This window comes from Cololabis saira, chromosome 21, assembly GCF_033807715.1.
Source record: "Cololabis saira isolate AMF1-May2022 chromosome 21, fColSai1.1, whole genome shotgun sequence".
Classification (NCBI taxonomy): Eukaryota; Metazoa; Chordata; class Actinopteri; order Beloniformes; family Belonidae; genus Cololabis; species Cololabis saira.
This window is the reverse complement of record NC_084607.1, coordinates 12,186,285-12,203,440: the sequence shown is the minus strand read 5'-3', so window position 1 is coordinate 12,203,440 and position 17,156 is coordinate 12,186,285. Positions and strand designations below refer to the sequence as shown.

General features: G+C 39.8%; 1 protein-coding gene across 1 annotated transcript in view; it reads left to right on the top strand.

Moving 5' to 3' along the window:
- The window catches only part of LOC133422586 (uncharacterized), a 3,361-nt gene extending 1,604 nt beyond the window's left edge, over window positions 1-1,757 (top strand). The window contains exons 3-5 of the mRNA XM_061712603.1: window positions 208-252; window positions 721-784; window positions 943-1,757. Of these exons, the coding sequence (XP_061568587.1) occupies window positions 208-252; window positions 721-784; window positions 943-1,301 (468 nt within the window). The 3' untranslated portion in view covers window positions 1,302-1,757. The remainder of the gene's footprint in view (window positions 1-207; window positions 253-720; window positions 785-942) is intronic.
- The last annotated feature ends 15,399 nt before the right edge of the window (window positions 1,758-17,156 follow it).

The following is a 17,156-nucleotide window of genomic DNA, read 5'->3' as shown; positions in this document are numbered from 1 at the left end:
ATGTGGTCATTAAGAATTAACTAAGGCCTGTAAACAAACTGTTGTTAATCTTCAGACTAAATGTTTAAAAGAAGAATGCTTAATTGACGACTACTAAATGAAAACAAACATTTTATAATCATGAACAGATGCTATTTAGTCAAACTTCATTAAAAGTCAATATTTTTGCATCGTGAGTTTATTTTGTGCTTCTGTTTCTTTTGCCAGTGTACAAACAGTAGTGCTGTAGATCCAAAGAAAATGCAATCCCAGGTATGCAATACACCTCCTGTAACATAATCACAATCTGTCCCTCAATGTCTTCACTGAGTTGTAGTTCCCGTGATCTAAATCCATGTGGCTGTTTTTGTGTTTAATATTCCAGTTTCAAGGGATTTCAAATCCTGCAGAGAAACAGATCAATATTCAGTTCCTTCCACCTGTTTCTGGGTTACTTTTGTCAGTCTAACCACTCTCCTAACCTCTTGGAGGAAGCACAGTGACGTCAGTGTCACATTCGGGGAAATGCCACTAAACTAAACTGTTGTCTCTTCATTCTGTCATTCTGTCATGATCTATTCTGTTCTCTATTTTGTTCAGTTTGGAGGGTGCAATATACGTTTAATCACTTAGAGAACAATTTAACCTCATGTACATTGTCTCCTTGTTATCAGAAAATTTAGCAGCACCACATTTACACTAACTACTATGAGAGTAATATGATGTGTCTCCTTTCAACAGCAGCAATCCGCAGATGGACTTCTGTTAGGAAAAGGCAAAATGGTCACCTTCAAAGCTCGAAAAGGTAAACCACAAACAATTTGTACAATTGAATCTTGTTACTTCCTAGCGAAAGTAAATGTGTCTAAGTCACATGTAATTTCATCATAAACAGGATATTCAGAATACTACTAGAGCGAACCTCATTCAAATCTAACAGCAGTTTCTTTCTGTCAATCACAGGCAACGATGACATTTTGTGGTTTACAGAAAATTCAAATCCAGGCCTGATCTCAGAGGAAGGATACAGTCTCAAAATAATATCGGATGGGTATTATTTCCTAAATCTTCAGGTGACACTCAGGTTGGACGATCAGCTACGGGTCCCTGACAATTTGATCCCTAGAGTGACACTGAAGTTGGATGAAAAAGTTCTGCTGGAGGGTGAGATTAACAGACACACGAGAAGCACAGGCCTGCTGGGCAAGGTAGTGGTTCTCGCTGCTGGAGGGCAGCTGAAGGTCAGCATTGACCCACCTACGGACATTGATAAAAGCGAGTCTATGACCCATCTTGATATCATCTTCATGGAGAGGCCTTAGATTTAATTCCTGTGCAAGTCTATGTGGAATGTACATCTGTGGACTTCCCCCCCAGCTAACCTGCACTGATGCAATGAAGGTTAAAGTTACGTTCATCTTTCAGGTGTCAGAGAGTGGATTTGTCAAAGAGAATCGATCAAACAGATGAATTCAACAAATAAGAGCGGCTATATTTTAAATTCCACTTCACTAGAAAGAAAGTTCACCTTTAAACAGGACTTATAGTGACGTCTGTCCAGTCCAGCTACTGTGTCCTGAAATAGTATGAGGATGGCACCATCACTACAAATCTGTTTGACATCTGTTATGCTTAAGGAAACACTTAAAACCCGATCACTATAGTACTTTAGAAATGCTATAGATGTACTATAGATTTTCCCTTGTGTATTCACCAGTTGGAAGATCAGACCAGATTTTTTTCGAATCTTCTCAAACAGAAAACTGTTTAGAGGATTTAGAGAAGGAGAGATCAGTTTAGCTTAAATTGATGTTTTATTTAGAATTAAATTGTGCATCGATGACTGCAAGAATGTAATATTTTAATGTGCCACATTTACTGGTGACAAACCTAAGTTTTTGGAAAAGAAAAGTTGTTATTTGCACAGCTTATTCTCGCTGTCTGATTTATTACTTAATATGTTTTGAATTGTGTGGATTTATATATTTATGTTCTATTTATTTATTTCTCTCTTCTTTTTTTTTTACCCAATATTTGTACCGAATATGTAAAAACTTTCAATTGACAGAACAGTGAACAGTCGTTGAGTGATAATGTGTCACTGCTTCAGTGTTTTCTTTACGATGTGTTAAAAAAATGTAAACCTGCACAAACAGAAAAGTATTATTTGTTGTTATTTTAGAAGCTTTTATTTCTTTAATTGAATTCCTGTTTACTTGCTTTTTGTTATTACTTTGTCATGCCTGATTATTATACTTCAAATTAGAATTTTCTAAAAGTTGAGTGAAATTGTCAAACTAACCTCCAAAATCTGTAGTACACATTACGATACAGGAAATCTCAGGTCATGGTGGTTAATGCGAAAGTTTTGTGTTAAGAGATGTTGGTTTTGTTTCTGATTTTCAGTACTTTTTTAATAGCTGAAGGAACGTATTTTCCATTGGATTTGTTTGGGGTATCTTTAAAAATGTGTTTTTGGATTTAAGATAAGTATGCCATCATTAAAATGTCCCTTTTTGTGCAATTTGATGCTTGAAGCTAAACTAATTAAGTGGTGCGTTTCATGTGAGTCACATTTGAGACCCTGAATTTGAAGTGAAAGTGAGAGGTCACAAGTTAACAGTGGGACACCACATTATCGTTGATAGAAAGACATCTGCTATTGAGGAACATGCCCTCCAGACGAAGAATAGATGTATATCTTGCAGAAAAACATTCACTATGACACTGACTGTACTTCACAGTAATAAAGAGCATTTCGGAAAACGTCCGGACTTATCACAGCAAAGAAACCAAGCAAACAGACACATTTTCCAAGTTACTTAAATGTCATCCGAAGACTTCTTTCCAAATCTCAGTCGCAAAGTCCCATACATCTTGCTGCTCATCAAGCTGCTGCAACCGCAGCTTTCGATTACACTGAATAAAGGTCCAAGATATTACACTGAAATGCTAATAGCGTAAATACAGAGTAACCCCCACCCACACTCTCTCATTTATTAGAGGCTTCTGCTCAGCTTTGTTTGTTCTTCCCCTCGCTTTCCACGGTTTCAATGCCATCGTCTTGAAACAAGTGACAGAAGCAGATTTGTGGTCAGCTACTGTGAAAAGTGTTGAATTGTCTCTTTTTGCCACAGACTTATGAAGCTTTTGTTCCATTAATGTCTGTTTTCACTTTCCTATAAAATAGTAGAAATGACACGCATCAACACAAGGGGACAGCATTTAGCTGTGGAGCTTTTACAGTGTGACACGACCACCTCTTTCACTTTTTAACATGTTTTTGTAAGACGGGTTAATCTGTTGCTTGTTACGTCATTGTCAGGGGGGGAAAAGGCTCTTACTGTATCATTTGGTTAGTGCTTTACTTCAAATCCAGTGTGAAAGAAAACCTAGTCTCAACTGATTCTTATCTAACAACCCAACTCTGCTTTATCGATGGAAAAAGTTGGTTTCATATCTAATAGAGTACTTCACTATAACTACAGACAGAGAATTACAATCCCACACATATTCTCTGTAAAGACATGTCTCGACAAGACTTTAGCACAATTCCAACCACACAGCTGATGAGTCTCACACACTTCACAAGTCAGCCAGCGCTGGAAGAAAAATGACTCATTTGTGCACTTGTAATCATTCAAGGAGCCTGAAATATCTAAGCGAAGACCAAATGTATTACTGATCATCTCCTTTTAAATCCTACAGTTATCCTGACTTTGGAGTGTAATGTACAGTGACAAAGGTATGGAGGGCTTTGCAGATTTGATAAATCTAAATAAATGTGTATCTTGTCTCTGAGGAGAAATTCATTTGAAGCTCAAACCATCTCAGTCTCTCACACACAAGCATATACAGATAAAAATATAGTGTCACATACCCGTGACACTATATTTTCACCAGCGACCTCTCTCCAGGTCTGGGGTTGGAAAGTGAGTCAGGCAATCTGCCACTCGCATCACCTCCCCTCAGCAGCCCCCACTACCACTTCCTCCTTAGTTTACAAATATACAACTCCGTGGGCGTTTTCATGAGCTGTTTCTTCGAACAGTCACAGATGAAGGGAAAGTGTAACAGTAGCTGGTGTGAGAGGTACCATAAGAAAGAAAAGAAAGAGAAAAAGAGTTGCTTCAAAGAGTGATGAGGCTTTTTGCTGATACAGACCAAGCCTTGACATTTGACATCAAGGTGAAAGACTGACAAGATAGTTTAGATAACGGTACAAGCACGAATGTGGTCACTTGAAGGTAATTTCACCTAACAGGGGTAATTTTAAACAACAGATGCACGGAAAAAAGTACACCCTCTTCCAATTCTAAGGTTTGACATACTGGACCATAAAGAAAAAATATAAAATTCTCATAAGGTATTAAAATTGAGTAAATACAACATCAGATGACCAACATAACATGGCCTGTATCATTTCTTTGGCAAAAACTAAAGCAAAATGAAGTAAAGCCTACACATCATGGTTCAGTAGCATCTAAAATAACCTTTAGGAGAATTAACCAGATCTGTATTACCATTCTGTCACATCAGGGTGGAACAAAGTTGACCTATTGTTTCAGTACACTGAGACTTCTGTACATTTGTTTCAATTCACACCTCTCTTAAGGTCCCACCACATCATTTCAATAAACATCTCAACTTACTTTTGTCATTTGGCAGACGCTTTGGATAAAAGCGTCTGCCAAATGACAGTAGTAAGTTGAGATGTGGCTTTTGCTATTTTCTTTTCCATCCAGGCTCCTGCAGATTCATCAGTGTCCGTGGGGGTTGTTGGTGGCATCGCAGTTCACCTGAGGGTACTTTGTCACACAAGAATTCATGGCTGGGTCCTGTGTCACCAATCCACCACTATTGAATGCGCCAAAGCAGCAATTTGTCAAATGTCTGCTTTTATAAAACTGGTCATGCCTACTGATTATAAAGTAATAAAGTTCATTTGATTAGATATATTGTCTGATATATTAACATACCCTCTTAATCCCTGTGAATCCCATAAATTTGTTCTCTATTTTCCACATATTAGTTTACAGTAATGTTACTATGCACTATAAAGACATAGTGTAACATGTGCTGCTATTTATTTGAGGTTTCTCTGACTTTATATTAATACGTGGTGAAAACCAGATGTTTCAAGCTCCTGACCACAGAACTATGTTTTCAGGTTACGTTGTCCTCTTGACAGGGTATTATCTGCAACTCTGGTATTGAAAAATACCCTCCGTAAACACATTTGCCGTCCGTCGAATAACTCTGCCTCATGGCTTGACCTATTTGAGATCAGTGAGAAGTTATTTGGTTTCAGAGACCCTGAGAGAGCCTGAGAAAATCAGACAAAGCTTTCAAATTATGATCTGTTTATTTCATGACATAGATAAGCTTACATACAGCAACATAATTGCAGTTATATTTGGAAAGAACAAATAAATAGTGTACATAATATTATAAAGGCAAAAATTAAAAGTTTAATTTTTAATTGAAGCACGAACAAGCTGAATTAATTTGTAAAGATAATAAGATAACAGAGGCTGAGTGATATGTTCTGATTTAGCAGTCAGAGGTTAATGTATAAAAGTGATTATGAACTATATCATCTACTTTATCTTCAAATTTTTTGCCATTGTTGTATAAATCCATAACCAGTACATCAGAGATCCCATCTCTCCTTTTTACCAGCTCTTCATAACATGAAAAGGCTCATAGACTATTTCACACCTGTTCTTCGTGGTTTTTCCACATCAAAAAAAAAAATCTAAATTCCCTGAGAAGAGACCTTCACCCAACTTCGTCTTAGTTTTAAGATTCATGGTGTGATATCTATATCATATATGCACCAAAGACATTTTCGAAGGATTTGTGTCGCATTACGAGGGCTGTGTTGCTGACGTTCACGTAAATAGTATCGTTTTTGGACAGGTGAAACACTCCAGCCAGAAAACTATTGGAGCGGGTTCTGCTTGATAATGGGGAGTATTTCCTGGCCTGCAGGAGAGTAATGCTTCCCCCAGGATACATTTCGGTACGTCGGTCAACAAGATGGTGAAAAACGCCACTGTCTGAGAAGAAAACCTTGGAGTAGACGTAGTAGTAGCCCTCTTTCTGGATGATGAGGCTCCCAGTGTCATTGTCGTAGCCCATTTCATAAAGGAGAGGCTCTGCATTCATGCTCCATCTCATGATCTGCTTTGCATGAAATACATCTTGTCCATCTGAAAAATACAATAAAAAATACATATATTTTAAACAAAAGGTTGGAATTGATTTGTTGAGTATTTTATGTTCTCCGCTGGTACAAATGTGAACATCATGTTAAGGAGAGAAACAGAAATGCTGCTTTCACCTGTCAGGTGTGCAACGGGTTTGGAGGGAAGGATAGGATCACGCGGCTTTTTAGTGGGAACGATGAGATCACCTGTGTAAACACCAGACGTCGATTTGTCATCTGGGAAAAAAAATAACCTAAAAATATTTAATCTCTGAGGACAAAACATGCTACTTACCTGCGATGAACTTGGAGAATGTTGCTGAGGTTTTCTGCATTGGGAGAAAAAAAAAGGACATGATTCTCCTCAATTTTTGTATTAGTAAGCATGCACAAACAGATGAATCACACTGGTGGGAATGCAGAGTTCAAAAACAGTGCCACACAAAATGCAGACTAGAGAAATGTTTTTTTTTTTGTTTTTTTTTTTCTGCAGAGCAGTCCTGCAAAGTAGAACACAGCGGTCCTCTTGATTACATACAAAAAGGTGCATCATGACCATAATACAGAGACAGGAAATAGACCACTTCCTCCTTTCTAGCGCCCCACATTTATACAGGATGTTGTCCATACCATTATCAACAAAGATGATGATATGGGCCTTGCATGCAAATTCTAAATTCAAATAGATTTGGACTCTTTTCAATAAATCTCATGCAGAAACAACGGAAATGGATGGACTGTGGCAGTGACTGGTGACCATCCACTACCATGGAGCAAGCATGCATGTCCCTTCACCGCAAAGACGTCAATCAAGGTTCTCGTAAACAGGCTGGGCTTAAAGTACTTCTCTATCTCTGTCCTACTCTCTTCCCCAATATAGTGAAATTAATTCAACATCAGCATTTTCTGGAGAAAAACCTTCATTCACATGATTGACGCTGAATGAAATCTTTGTTTTTGCCACGAAACATCTTCTGTTTATTATTACCTTTGTTTGAAGATCCTCATACATTAATGCTGTGTTACAACAGGTGTTGTACGGTATATAGTCATGTATATAGTCATGTCTAACCATGACATAAGAAAAACCTGTTTTTACAGTTGACTTCGGGTAAAGTTTCCTCTTTGGAGATACCCGAGTGACACTTTTCTCACACGTAGGATGCTCACATTTTAGTCACATGCTGTTTTACTTTCTCTGAAAATTGCGGATTTAAATTTATACAACAGTGCTGATAGTACCAGCAGGTCTACCACATACTTTATGCACAATTCAAAAATAAAAATAAAATAAGTAAATAGACATTTTGGCCCTCTCCAAAAAAGTACCCGGTTTATTTTAAGACACCAATAAGATACTCTTGTGTGTATACAGTACAAGCTCTGGTGAAGCTGAGTAACAATTAAATATTTACAGAAAACCAAAGACTGTCTTCTTTCTGACAGTCATGATAAAAGTCCGGTGTGGCCTAAGAAGAACATGACCCCATGCTGACTATTGCTAGTGCTTAATGGAAAATTCAATGCATCTTTCAAAAAAGAAATACTGTGACGATAACAGAAAAAAAAGTGGGAAGACAGTGTTGAAAACTAAAAAGAAACTGAAATTAAAATAGATAGTGAAGCTGAATCAACTCCTATGGTGAAAGTGAGATTCTGTGGGATTCGAAAGGAAATATAATCGAACAAATCAAAAAGGTGTACCAAATTGAGAGCTGATATTGTCAAAGGTATTGTGTAAGTGATACTTACAGATTCAGATTGGTAGAGATGATAGATGAAGCAGGCTTCAATGACCATGCCGCACAGCGCCAGGCTCACCAGCAGCACCAGAATGGTCTGTGTTGCCCCCGCGCTCCTTCTCCTCTGGTTCAGCCTTGGTGGTAATGGAGGTTGTGTGCTGTGGCTGTCCACCACGTACACCGCGGGAGGCCCACCCTTGTCCATACCTACGTCTGAGCTCCTGTGGAAACTGAAAAACATTTCGGTGTGATACTGTCCTCCAGAGGGGAAGACTGCTCTCTAAGGGGCTGCAGAGACCAACAGGCGCACGAGAAGCTGAGAGTTGACTTGCACAGTTGCAAAAATGGGTGGGCTCACTTCTGGTTGGTTCAAGTGGAAAAGGCTCTTGAGTAGTCATATGAATCTCCTCTGAAGGTGTATCACTTCAGCCCCTCTCAAAACTACTGTAACTGCAATCATCAAAATGAAACCGTCCATGTCAATTTTCTTTACAAGCTATGGGCTATGGAGGTTTAAGCTGCAAGACCACAATGCATAAGTGAAAACCAGAATCAATGCATTTTAACGTCTTCTTCACACACTCCCACTTCACTGCAAAAGCAATGTTGAAATATCTCCATTCACACTTCCTCCCTTGTGCTCTGCGTCTCTGTGGCTTCTCTGACAGATGGCATAAACTTTAGACCAACATCAAGTTTAAGATCTTAATCTTAACCACTTATCATTTGGGCACGTAGAACAATGACCTCGAAGTTTTCTACACTAAAGTCAATGAACAGATTCGGTAATAACACCCACATAATTTGGATCTTTCTAAAGTTTGGGAGAATTTGTTTGTTTTTTGTTTTTTCATATCTTCAAGATTTGATAGCACTGTGATCCCAAGACAGTATTTTGTATTGTGTTCTCCATGTTTTTTGGTTTGGAAAATAGAGATTCAATTCAATTCAGTTCAATTTTATTTATATAGAGTCTATTACAACACAAGTTGTCTCTATGCGCTTTCCAGAGCATGACCATCGAGCAGTTATTACATGAACAATGGCAGGTAAAAACTCCCCTAGTGGGAGGAAAACCTTAAGCCAAACAGTGGCAACGAAAACTCCCCTTTAGGAAGGAAGAACCCTTGAGCAAGACCTGGCTCGTAAGTGGGGACCCTCCTGCCCAAGGCCAGCTGGGCAGAGCAAGAAAAGGGAGATCAGATGCTTCTACTTTTAAGAGCATACAGTAAGAGTGATGTAAAGTAAGTAATGCTGCTTCAGATGATGTTGAAACATCCAAATTGTTACAAAGCTGCAGACTTTCCCCAAAGTCCTAAAGCTATTTTCTCCTCGGACTACCGTATGCCATTAATGCCAGTCACTCTTCGTGTCTCTCTGTCTCCCTCAACGGCCCTTTAAGTCCTCTCTGCCCCATCTTTTAGCAAGGAAGTCATTTTTTTGGTGCTGCATGTTTCTGGTCTTTGGTTATTGGCTTAAACCATTATGCAAAGTGTTTGCTGTTGTCATTTCTCACTCGCTAAGACTCTTTTCTTCCGGTCCCTTCAACCTCAACTGTCTGAGCCTGAATCTCTTTCTCTTTTTTTTTCCTTTTTAACACTGTTGTCAGCTGATTTCCGTAAGTGAACTTTCGAGCGGCTTGAGACATCTCTTTGTTGTGATTGTTGCCATATATTAAAATACTGGCTTCAGAAACTAACATTACTTCACTCAGCAAAAAAAAAAAATCCATCTCTTCTTGTCATGCTTGATGTGAAACAGAATTCATGGTTGAGTTCAGCAGAATATGTCTGACACATCAACGTCATCTAAAAACCATGACAACCGGGTCACAGCGCTTCCCAATTGGTTCAAGGTGTTATGAACAGATGTTTTGGTGACAATAAAAATGCTGTGACTTGCTGTATTATGTTTCCAGGACATGTTAATGTTACAGACTATTGGTTTTCATCTTAGAGCCAGGAGGAAGAAGGCAAAGGCCTGTAAGGCGGGTGAAGAGCTCTGCATCAACCGAGACGGTTCCTGATGGATGGACTTCCTGGAGGAACTTTTGAGTTTTCTTCTTGCAGTACAAACTTATGGGATTTCTTTCTGGTTGTAGTTTGATGTACTTTGACACCAATGCAAAGGTTTCCTGTCGATAATGATATTATAGGAATGTAATAACATTATAGCATAGGATTACCAGATCTTTTACCATTCATATAATCTTTTCTTCCTTCTGATTTTTTATTGGATAGCCAGAACTGGAGGAGATTAAATCTATACCAGTTTATTTTCTGTGTAGTGAAATGATTTCATTGAATTTGAATCCCCTTTCTAAATATCTTGCCAAAGTCATTAGCATCCAGAACGCTCAGAGCTCCACAGGTTTTAATGACAGCACACACATTAATAGTGGATAAAACAGCCAACTGTAGATGTCTGAGGATGAGAACGGGTTTATCTGTCACCCCATAAGTTCTTATTAAGTGCTTTGATTTATTTAGTTTTTTTTCGATAAAATAACTTTCCACAGTTAAATCAAACTATGTTCTGTTATTAGACACTAAAGAGTTAGATTTATGTTAGGGACCAAAACAACATGAATCAAACTTTGGAGACAAATTAGGATAATTGTTAGCAGTTCAGGCAATAAAATAAATTGTAATTGTAAGTCTGTGACCAGACTCTAAAATATAGTTTCTCCTTGTGATAGTTTGGGAAGGGTATGCACAGACAAAGTGATGTAATTTCATCATTGTATGTGTACATAAAGTGCAGATGAAGAACTATTTGTACAGCGTCTCCTTCCAGTCGCCCTAACTCTGTTATAAATCTACAAGTACACTTCTGATGTCACGCATAAAAATGCTAACAAAGCAGGACGAGGAATGTTCACGACTTCTGCTTCTGTAGAACTGGCTCGCTTCTTAAATATTTATGGCAAAAGAGCCAAGTGTTGGGGTTTGTTTGTAGGTGCTGTGGCTATTTTTATAAATTGCACAGAGTAAAGTTACGGATCCTGCTGAAGCGCAACGGGAGAGCCAATGTGCAGCACGCAGGCTGGACTGTTGAGATGAGGCAATAAGAGTAGGAACTGACAGGCCACTCAAGGGGTAACTGCAGGCCATCTGCACCCGAAATATGGATGCTTGTCCTCATGGAGGAATGTAAATATTATAAAAGAAATGTGCCCCTTTCATCTGCATTTACACCGCTTCGTTCCCCTCTTCCCACCCATTTCCTTACAGCTGTTGACAGCAAAACATATAATGCCTTAATTTTCCATGACCCATCGAAACTGTCACTTAAGTGGAATTATACTTGAAAAGCATGTAGAAGTCTGTAATTTTTATCATAGGTACTCTTCAACTGTGAGTGACAGAATCTAAAAAAAAAATCCAGAAAATCACATTGTATGATTTTTAAGTAATTAATTTGCATTTTATTGCATGACATAAGTATTTGATACATCAGAAAAACAGAACTTCATATTTGGTACAGAAACCTTTGTTTGCAATTACAGAGATCAGACGTTTCCTGTAGTTCTTGACCAGGTTTGCACACACTGCAGCAGGGATTTTGGCCCACTCCTCCATACAGATCTTCTCCAGATCCTTCAGGTTTCGGGGCTGTCGCTGGGCAATACGGACTTTCAGCTCCCTCCAAAGATTTTCTATTGGGTTCAGGTCTGGAGACTGGCTAGGCCACTCCAGGACCTTGAAATGCTTCTTACGGAGCCACTCCTTAGTTGCCCTGGCTGTGTGTTTCGGGTCGTTGCCATGCTGGAAGACCCAGCCACGACCCATCTTCAATGCTCTTACTGAGGGAAGGAGGTTGTTGGCCAAGATCTCGCGATCCATGGCCCCATCCATCCTCCCCTCAATACAGTGCAGTCGTCCTGTCCCCTTTGCAGAAAAGCATCCCCAAAGAATGATGTTTCCACCTCCATGCTTCACGGTTGGGATGGTGTTCTTGGGGTTGTACTCATCCTTCTTCTTCCTCCAAACACGGCAAATGGAGTTTAGACCAAAAAGCTCTATTTAAGTCTCATCAGACCACATGACCTTCTCCCATTCCTCCTCTGGATCATCCAGATGGTCATTGGCAAACTTCAGACGGGCCTTGACATGCACTGGCTTGAGCAGGGGGACCTTGCGTGCGCTGCAGGATTTTAATCCATGACGGCGTAGTGTGTTACTAATGGTTTTCTTTGAGACTGTGGTCCCAGCTCTCTTCAGGTCATTAAAAATCATACAATGTGATTTTCTGGATTTTTTTTAGATTCTGTCACTCCCAGTTGAAGAGTACCTATGATAAAAATTACAGACTTCTACATGCTTTGCAAGTGGGAAAACCTGCAAAATCGGCAGTGTATCAAATACTTGTTCTCCCCACTGTATGTTATCAGACACTTAGAATAGTGATTATGTTTTGATGTAGTAGCTCCACTGCCCAGGTGCTCACATTAAATGCCATTTTGCTACAACCACACATTACATTCCCGAACTAAATTGCTTTGATTCAGGTTGTTTTGGTCCCAACACACTCCTTACCATCTAATAATAGAAGTGGGCTTGATTCAGCTCCAGAATGTTCCTTTAGTGATGCGAACAGCCACAAATATGTCACCTCTGTGGTGGTATGTAAACCAAAATGACCCTTAGATTCAGTTAACCGTTTCTATAAATAGAGGAGCCGTATCGTAGAGTAAGATGACATAGACAAGCTTTAGAAATAAAAAGGAATAATGTGATATAAAAAGAGTCAACAATCTCGGAGCAGTGAGGAGAACTACTAGGCAACAGGACAGTCATCAAAAACTGTAAGGACATCTGAGGTCACATAAGCATTATGGGTTGGGTCAAATGGTTGATAGTACAGCAATTGTAAGACTTCTTAAATGTATTACCTTTAAAAAAAAATCATATTACATAATTGCCTTTGCATTTAATTATTAATGACATATATACATGTATTACTATTATAAAGGTGTGGCAGACACCAAAAAAATACTGGTTTATCACCTTTAGGGGAAAATATATGTTTGATTCCCATCTGTCTTTAAATGATCTTCCCTTTTCATAAGTTTCTCTTGTCTTGCTTGTTTGTGCTTTTTTGTATACACAGTACATACCAAAGGTTTGGACACACTTTCTCATTCAGACAAATGGGAAAGTGTGTCCAAACTTCCGGTCTGTACTGTATATAAATCCTAGGCTTAAGCAAAAAACTATTGTAGGAAAGAGCTTTATATGAGATGCTGCCATCCAGTGGGTAGATGCCATCATAGCAAAGTAAATGAAATTCAAGATGTATTGAGGAAAATGTCATTATGGTCCCTGTATGTCTCTAGAGTATAGAATTGTATAGAGTATAGAGTATAGAATTGTCCTGTACAGTAAGTGTGTGATAATCTTTGCATGTTTTCATGGGACAGATAAAATGAGGTGGAGGGCTGGATTTGAGTTTCACACATCTGGCTTCAGATAAGGCAAACCCATCTGAGTACCACCTTGACTGACGATAGAAAGGTTTACTGTTAGGAGTCCTCCTCCTCTGGCTGGGAGAGCCAGCAGCACAGGTGCTGCTGATCTGCCATCTACCCCCGCTGCCACTCATCGCCAGCCCAGGCTTAAAAGGAGACGTGGACCTTCATTCAGTGCTTGATTGTACTGAATGCATGCGGTAACTAAATCTGGCCTTTCGGGAAACGTTTTTTCAGCTCTCCAGGTTGGTCCGTGTACTTCGCGGCCATCTGTTTTTTGTTTTGAAATGACAAAATAAAAATAGAGATATAATCCAAAATAATCCGTTTCCCATCTTTTGTTTTGATGATAAAAAACGGAAAACGGAAAACGGAAAACGGATCGTTATCCGTTATCCGTGCTGCCACCCATAGATAGTGTTTTCCTCACCTGGATCGTTAGTGCTAAGCCATGTCACCAGTCCACTTACTGTGTGTGTGTGTGTGTGTGTGTGGGCGTGTGAGTGTGTGCACATGTGTATGAGTGTGAGTGAGCGTGTGTGTACGCGTGGGGGGTGGGGTCGTATGGGATGTTTTAAATTGTGTTTTTTATTGTTATTTTATTCTGCATGTAAAGCACCATGTGTTGCATTTATATTGTATGATTTGGTGCTATATAAATAAATAAAGTTTAAAGTTTAAAGGAGCCGTCTGTAAGAAATGTCCAAAACCAGAGGTGGAAAAAGTACAAAAATATTGTACTTAAGTAAAAGTACAACTTTTCTGCTTGAAAATTACTTAAGTAAAAGTAAAAAGTACCCATTAAGTAAAGTAAGTAAGTAAAAGTATAAAAGTACCTCAACTTAAATATAATAAAGTACAAAAAGTACATGGGTTAAAATGTACTTAAGTACAAAAGTAAAAAGTAAAAAGTACAAAGTACAAAGTACAAAATTATTTTCAAAAGGATTGCAAAGAAATGAAGAATCCAAGAATTTGATTACAACTCTAAATAATGGTGATATTATTCTGACCCCTTTAGCGTTTGTTTCCATTACCCCATTTTAATTTCTCCCTTTGCTCATCACTGCTGCTGTACCCCATTGGCCCCGCTGACAGGTCCACCCCCAGCCTGTAGTATGCAGTGACAAAATTAAGCAACCCCAGCTGATAAAGGATGAGACTTTTGAACTTTTAAATGCCAAAACCACCTTAGAAGGGGTGGAATCAAAGAATGGTGCTCATGGACACGCGTCGGCTGCCGCTCAGGCAGATTTATGGTTCCGCGTTACACCAACGTACCCTACGGCGAGGCTCTGCGTCGATTTAACGCGGAGCCATCATTCAGGCTTCAGTACTCGACGCGAAGGCGGTTCCTCCGGCCTTCCGGCCCGCCTCTGCGGCGCAACTCTCCCGGGAGCTGCGGCTCCTTCTCGGTATATTCACGCGCCCCCCTTCCTTCCCGTCCGCCTCATGGTTCCGCGTTAAATCGACGCACACCTTACGCCGTAGGCTACGGCGTAGGGTGTGCGTCGCCGCGTACCCTACGCTGTAGCTCTGCGCCGGTGTAACGCGGAACCATAAATCAGCCCCCGCTGTGCTGTTCTTTAATTTGTAGCGAGTAACGACGTGTCCAATTTTAAATGTAGCGGATTAAAAGTACGATTATTTCCTTGAAAATGTAACGAAGTAAAAGTAAAAGTACAGAAAAATGAAAGTATCTATAAAAGTACAAATTCTCAAAAATCTTACTTAAGTAAAATAACGAAGTACTTGTAGTTCGTTACTTTACACCACTGTCCAAAACTGGTACTGCAGTCACTTTCAAAATATTGTTGAGCGGCGTGTACCCTCCCCCTCCTCCCCCCGACCAGAGGTTGCCAGGTAGGCTGCAGAATGCAGCAGGAACGTAGGCTGCCATGGCTGCGATAATTAGAGCCGAGCTGGCAACCCGGATGCCGAAACAATACTGACTTGGTGATTGGGAGATAGGTGGAGGGTGGAGCTTCAGAAACAATACTGACTTGGTGATTGGGAGATAGGTGGAGGGTGGAGCTTCAGGCCAAAACAAAAAATGACAACATCGAAATTGGGAATTGAAACAGCAAGTGGAAAACTCTTTTCTCTATTTCCTATTCGTTTCCAACGGGGGGGGGGGGGGGGGGTATGTTAGAGTTCAGTACATGTTATTGATTGGACGCTGCAGCTGAACGGACTGTCACAACATCACTGCAGTTTCATGACGGAGTGAAGACAGAGATTACAGATTAAACTCATGTTTCACTCCCATGTTTCATATTTGATTTATTTTCTGTTTCAACATTAAAAAAATCTAAAACTGTTAATTTTCAATCTGATCAACAAAAGAACCAGAAACAACTTTCTTCGTTTATTACTGCGCATGTGCAATCCCCCCATTTGTCCAATCCTTGTTTTCAGTATCCTTGGAAACGAATAGGAAATGGAGAAAAGAGTTTTCCACTCGCTGTTTTAATTCCCAATTTCGATTTTCAAACACATCAATGAAATCGGATAACGGATAACGGATAATGGATAACGATCCGTTTTCCGTTCTTATTATCAAAAGGGACTGCAGATGCAAATTAGCTTAAAGCTATAATCTGGTACAGTGCATCAGATGGCAACATTTATGTTTTAAAGCAGCACTATGTAACTTTTCCACCTTAATATCATATTTCCAGAGTCATTGTGATGGTACATCAACTTCCAACAGGTTTAATGACACCTCTGTCATGGTCTGAGGGGTCTGTATCGCCTTCACTGGCACTATGTAACTTGGAGGTGCATGGTAGGAACCCTGCCACACTACTGGTAAAGCACTACCGCTTTTGTCCAAAGGAGCCGCCAAACTCAACAAAAGCTGAAAGTTACATTGTGCTGCTTTAACTGTACACTGTCCCTTTTTAAATAAAATAAAAAAAAAAAAAAAAAAAAAGATGGGGAACGGATTATTTTGGATTATTTCTCTATTTTTATTTTGTAATTTCAAAACAAAAAACGGATGGCCGCGAAGTACACAGACCCAGGTTGAACCTTTGTGCCGAGCTTACAACATTAATCCCTCTTTGTTTTTTTCGTTCCAAGGCTTTTTTGTTCCAGTGTCTACGTTGCCTCCCTGGAACCTTCCTCGACGCCTCTGTTCCCCTCGCAGCCATTCTCGTGGATCTCTGTGACCCCCCCCTGCTGCCAATTCACGACTGACCCTTGTCTCGTGGACCCCTAACCATCGCTCCCCCGTTCCTCTGTCTTCCCCTCCGGATTAACCCCTGAGTCCGTTTTTTTCCCCGTCACCTTAATAAACAGCCATCTGGCTCTTTATTTAAGGTCTCCTGCCTGTTTGTGGTTGGCTACTCGGGTTCACCTCAGGTTTTGGGTCGGACCCTACAGTTTACAACGCAATGTAAGACACTTTTTAAATGCTTGGAGGTGTATAACATCAACAGGACACTGAAAGCCTTTGGCAAAAGTCTGTTACTGTTGAATACTACTGTAGAGGCCAACTCAGAGTCAATGGCAAAGGTTACCATCAAGTTTGGCGTATCCCAAAGAGAAGTTTTTGGCCCCACTATTATTCTGCATCAGCCTTAACCCTCTCAGCCAAATCGTTACAAAGAAAAAGCGGTTCTGAAGGATAGCAATCATCATCCACCTCCTCTACATGGAAGACATCAAGCTGTATGCTTATATGTGATATAGAGTATGCTGAGAATGAGAGAGACATCTATTAACTGATCCACCTCAGCAGGATAAACAG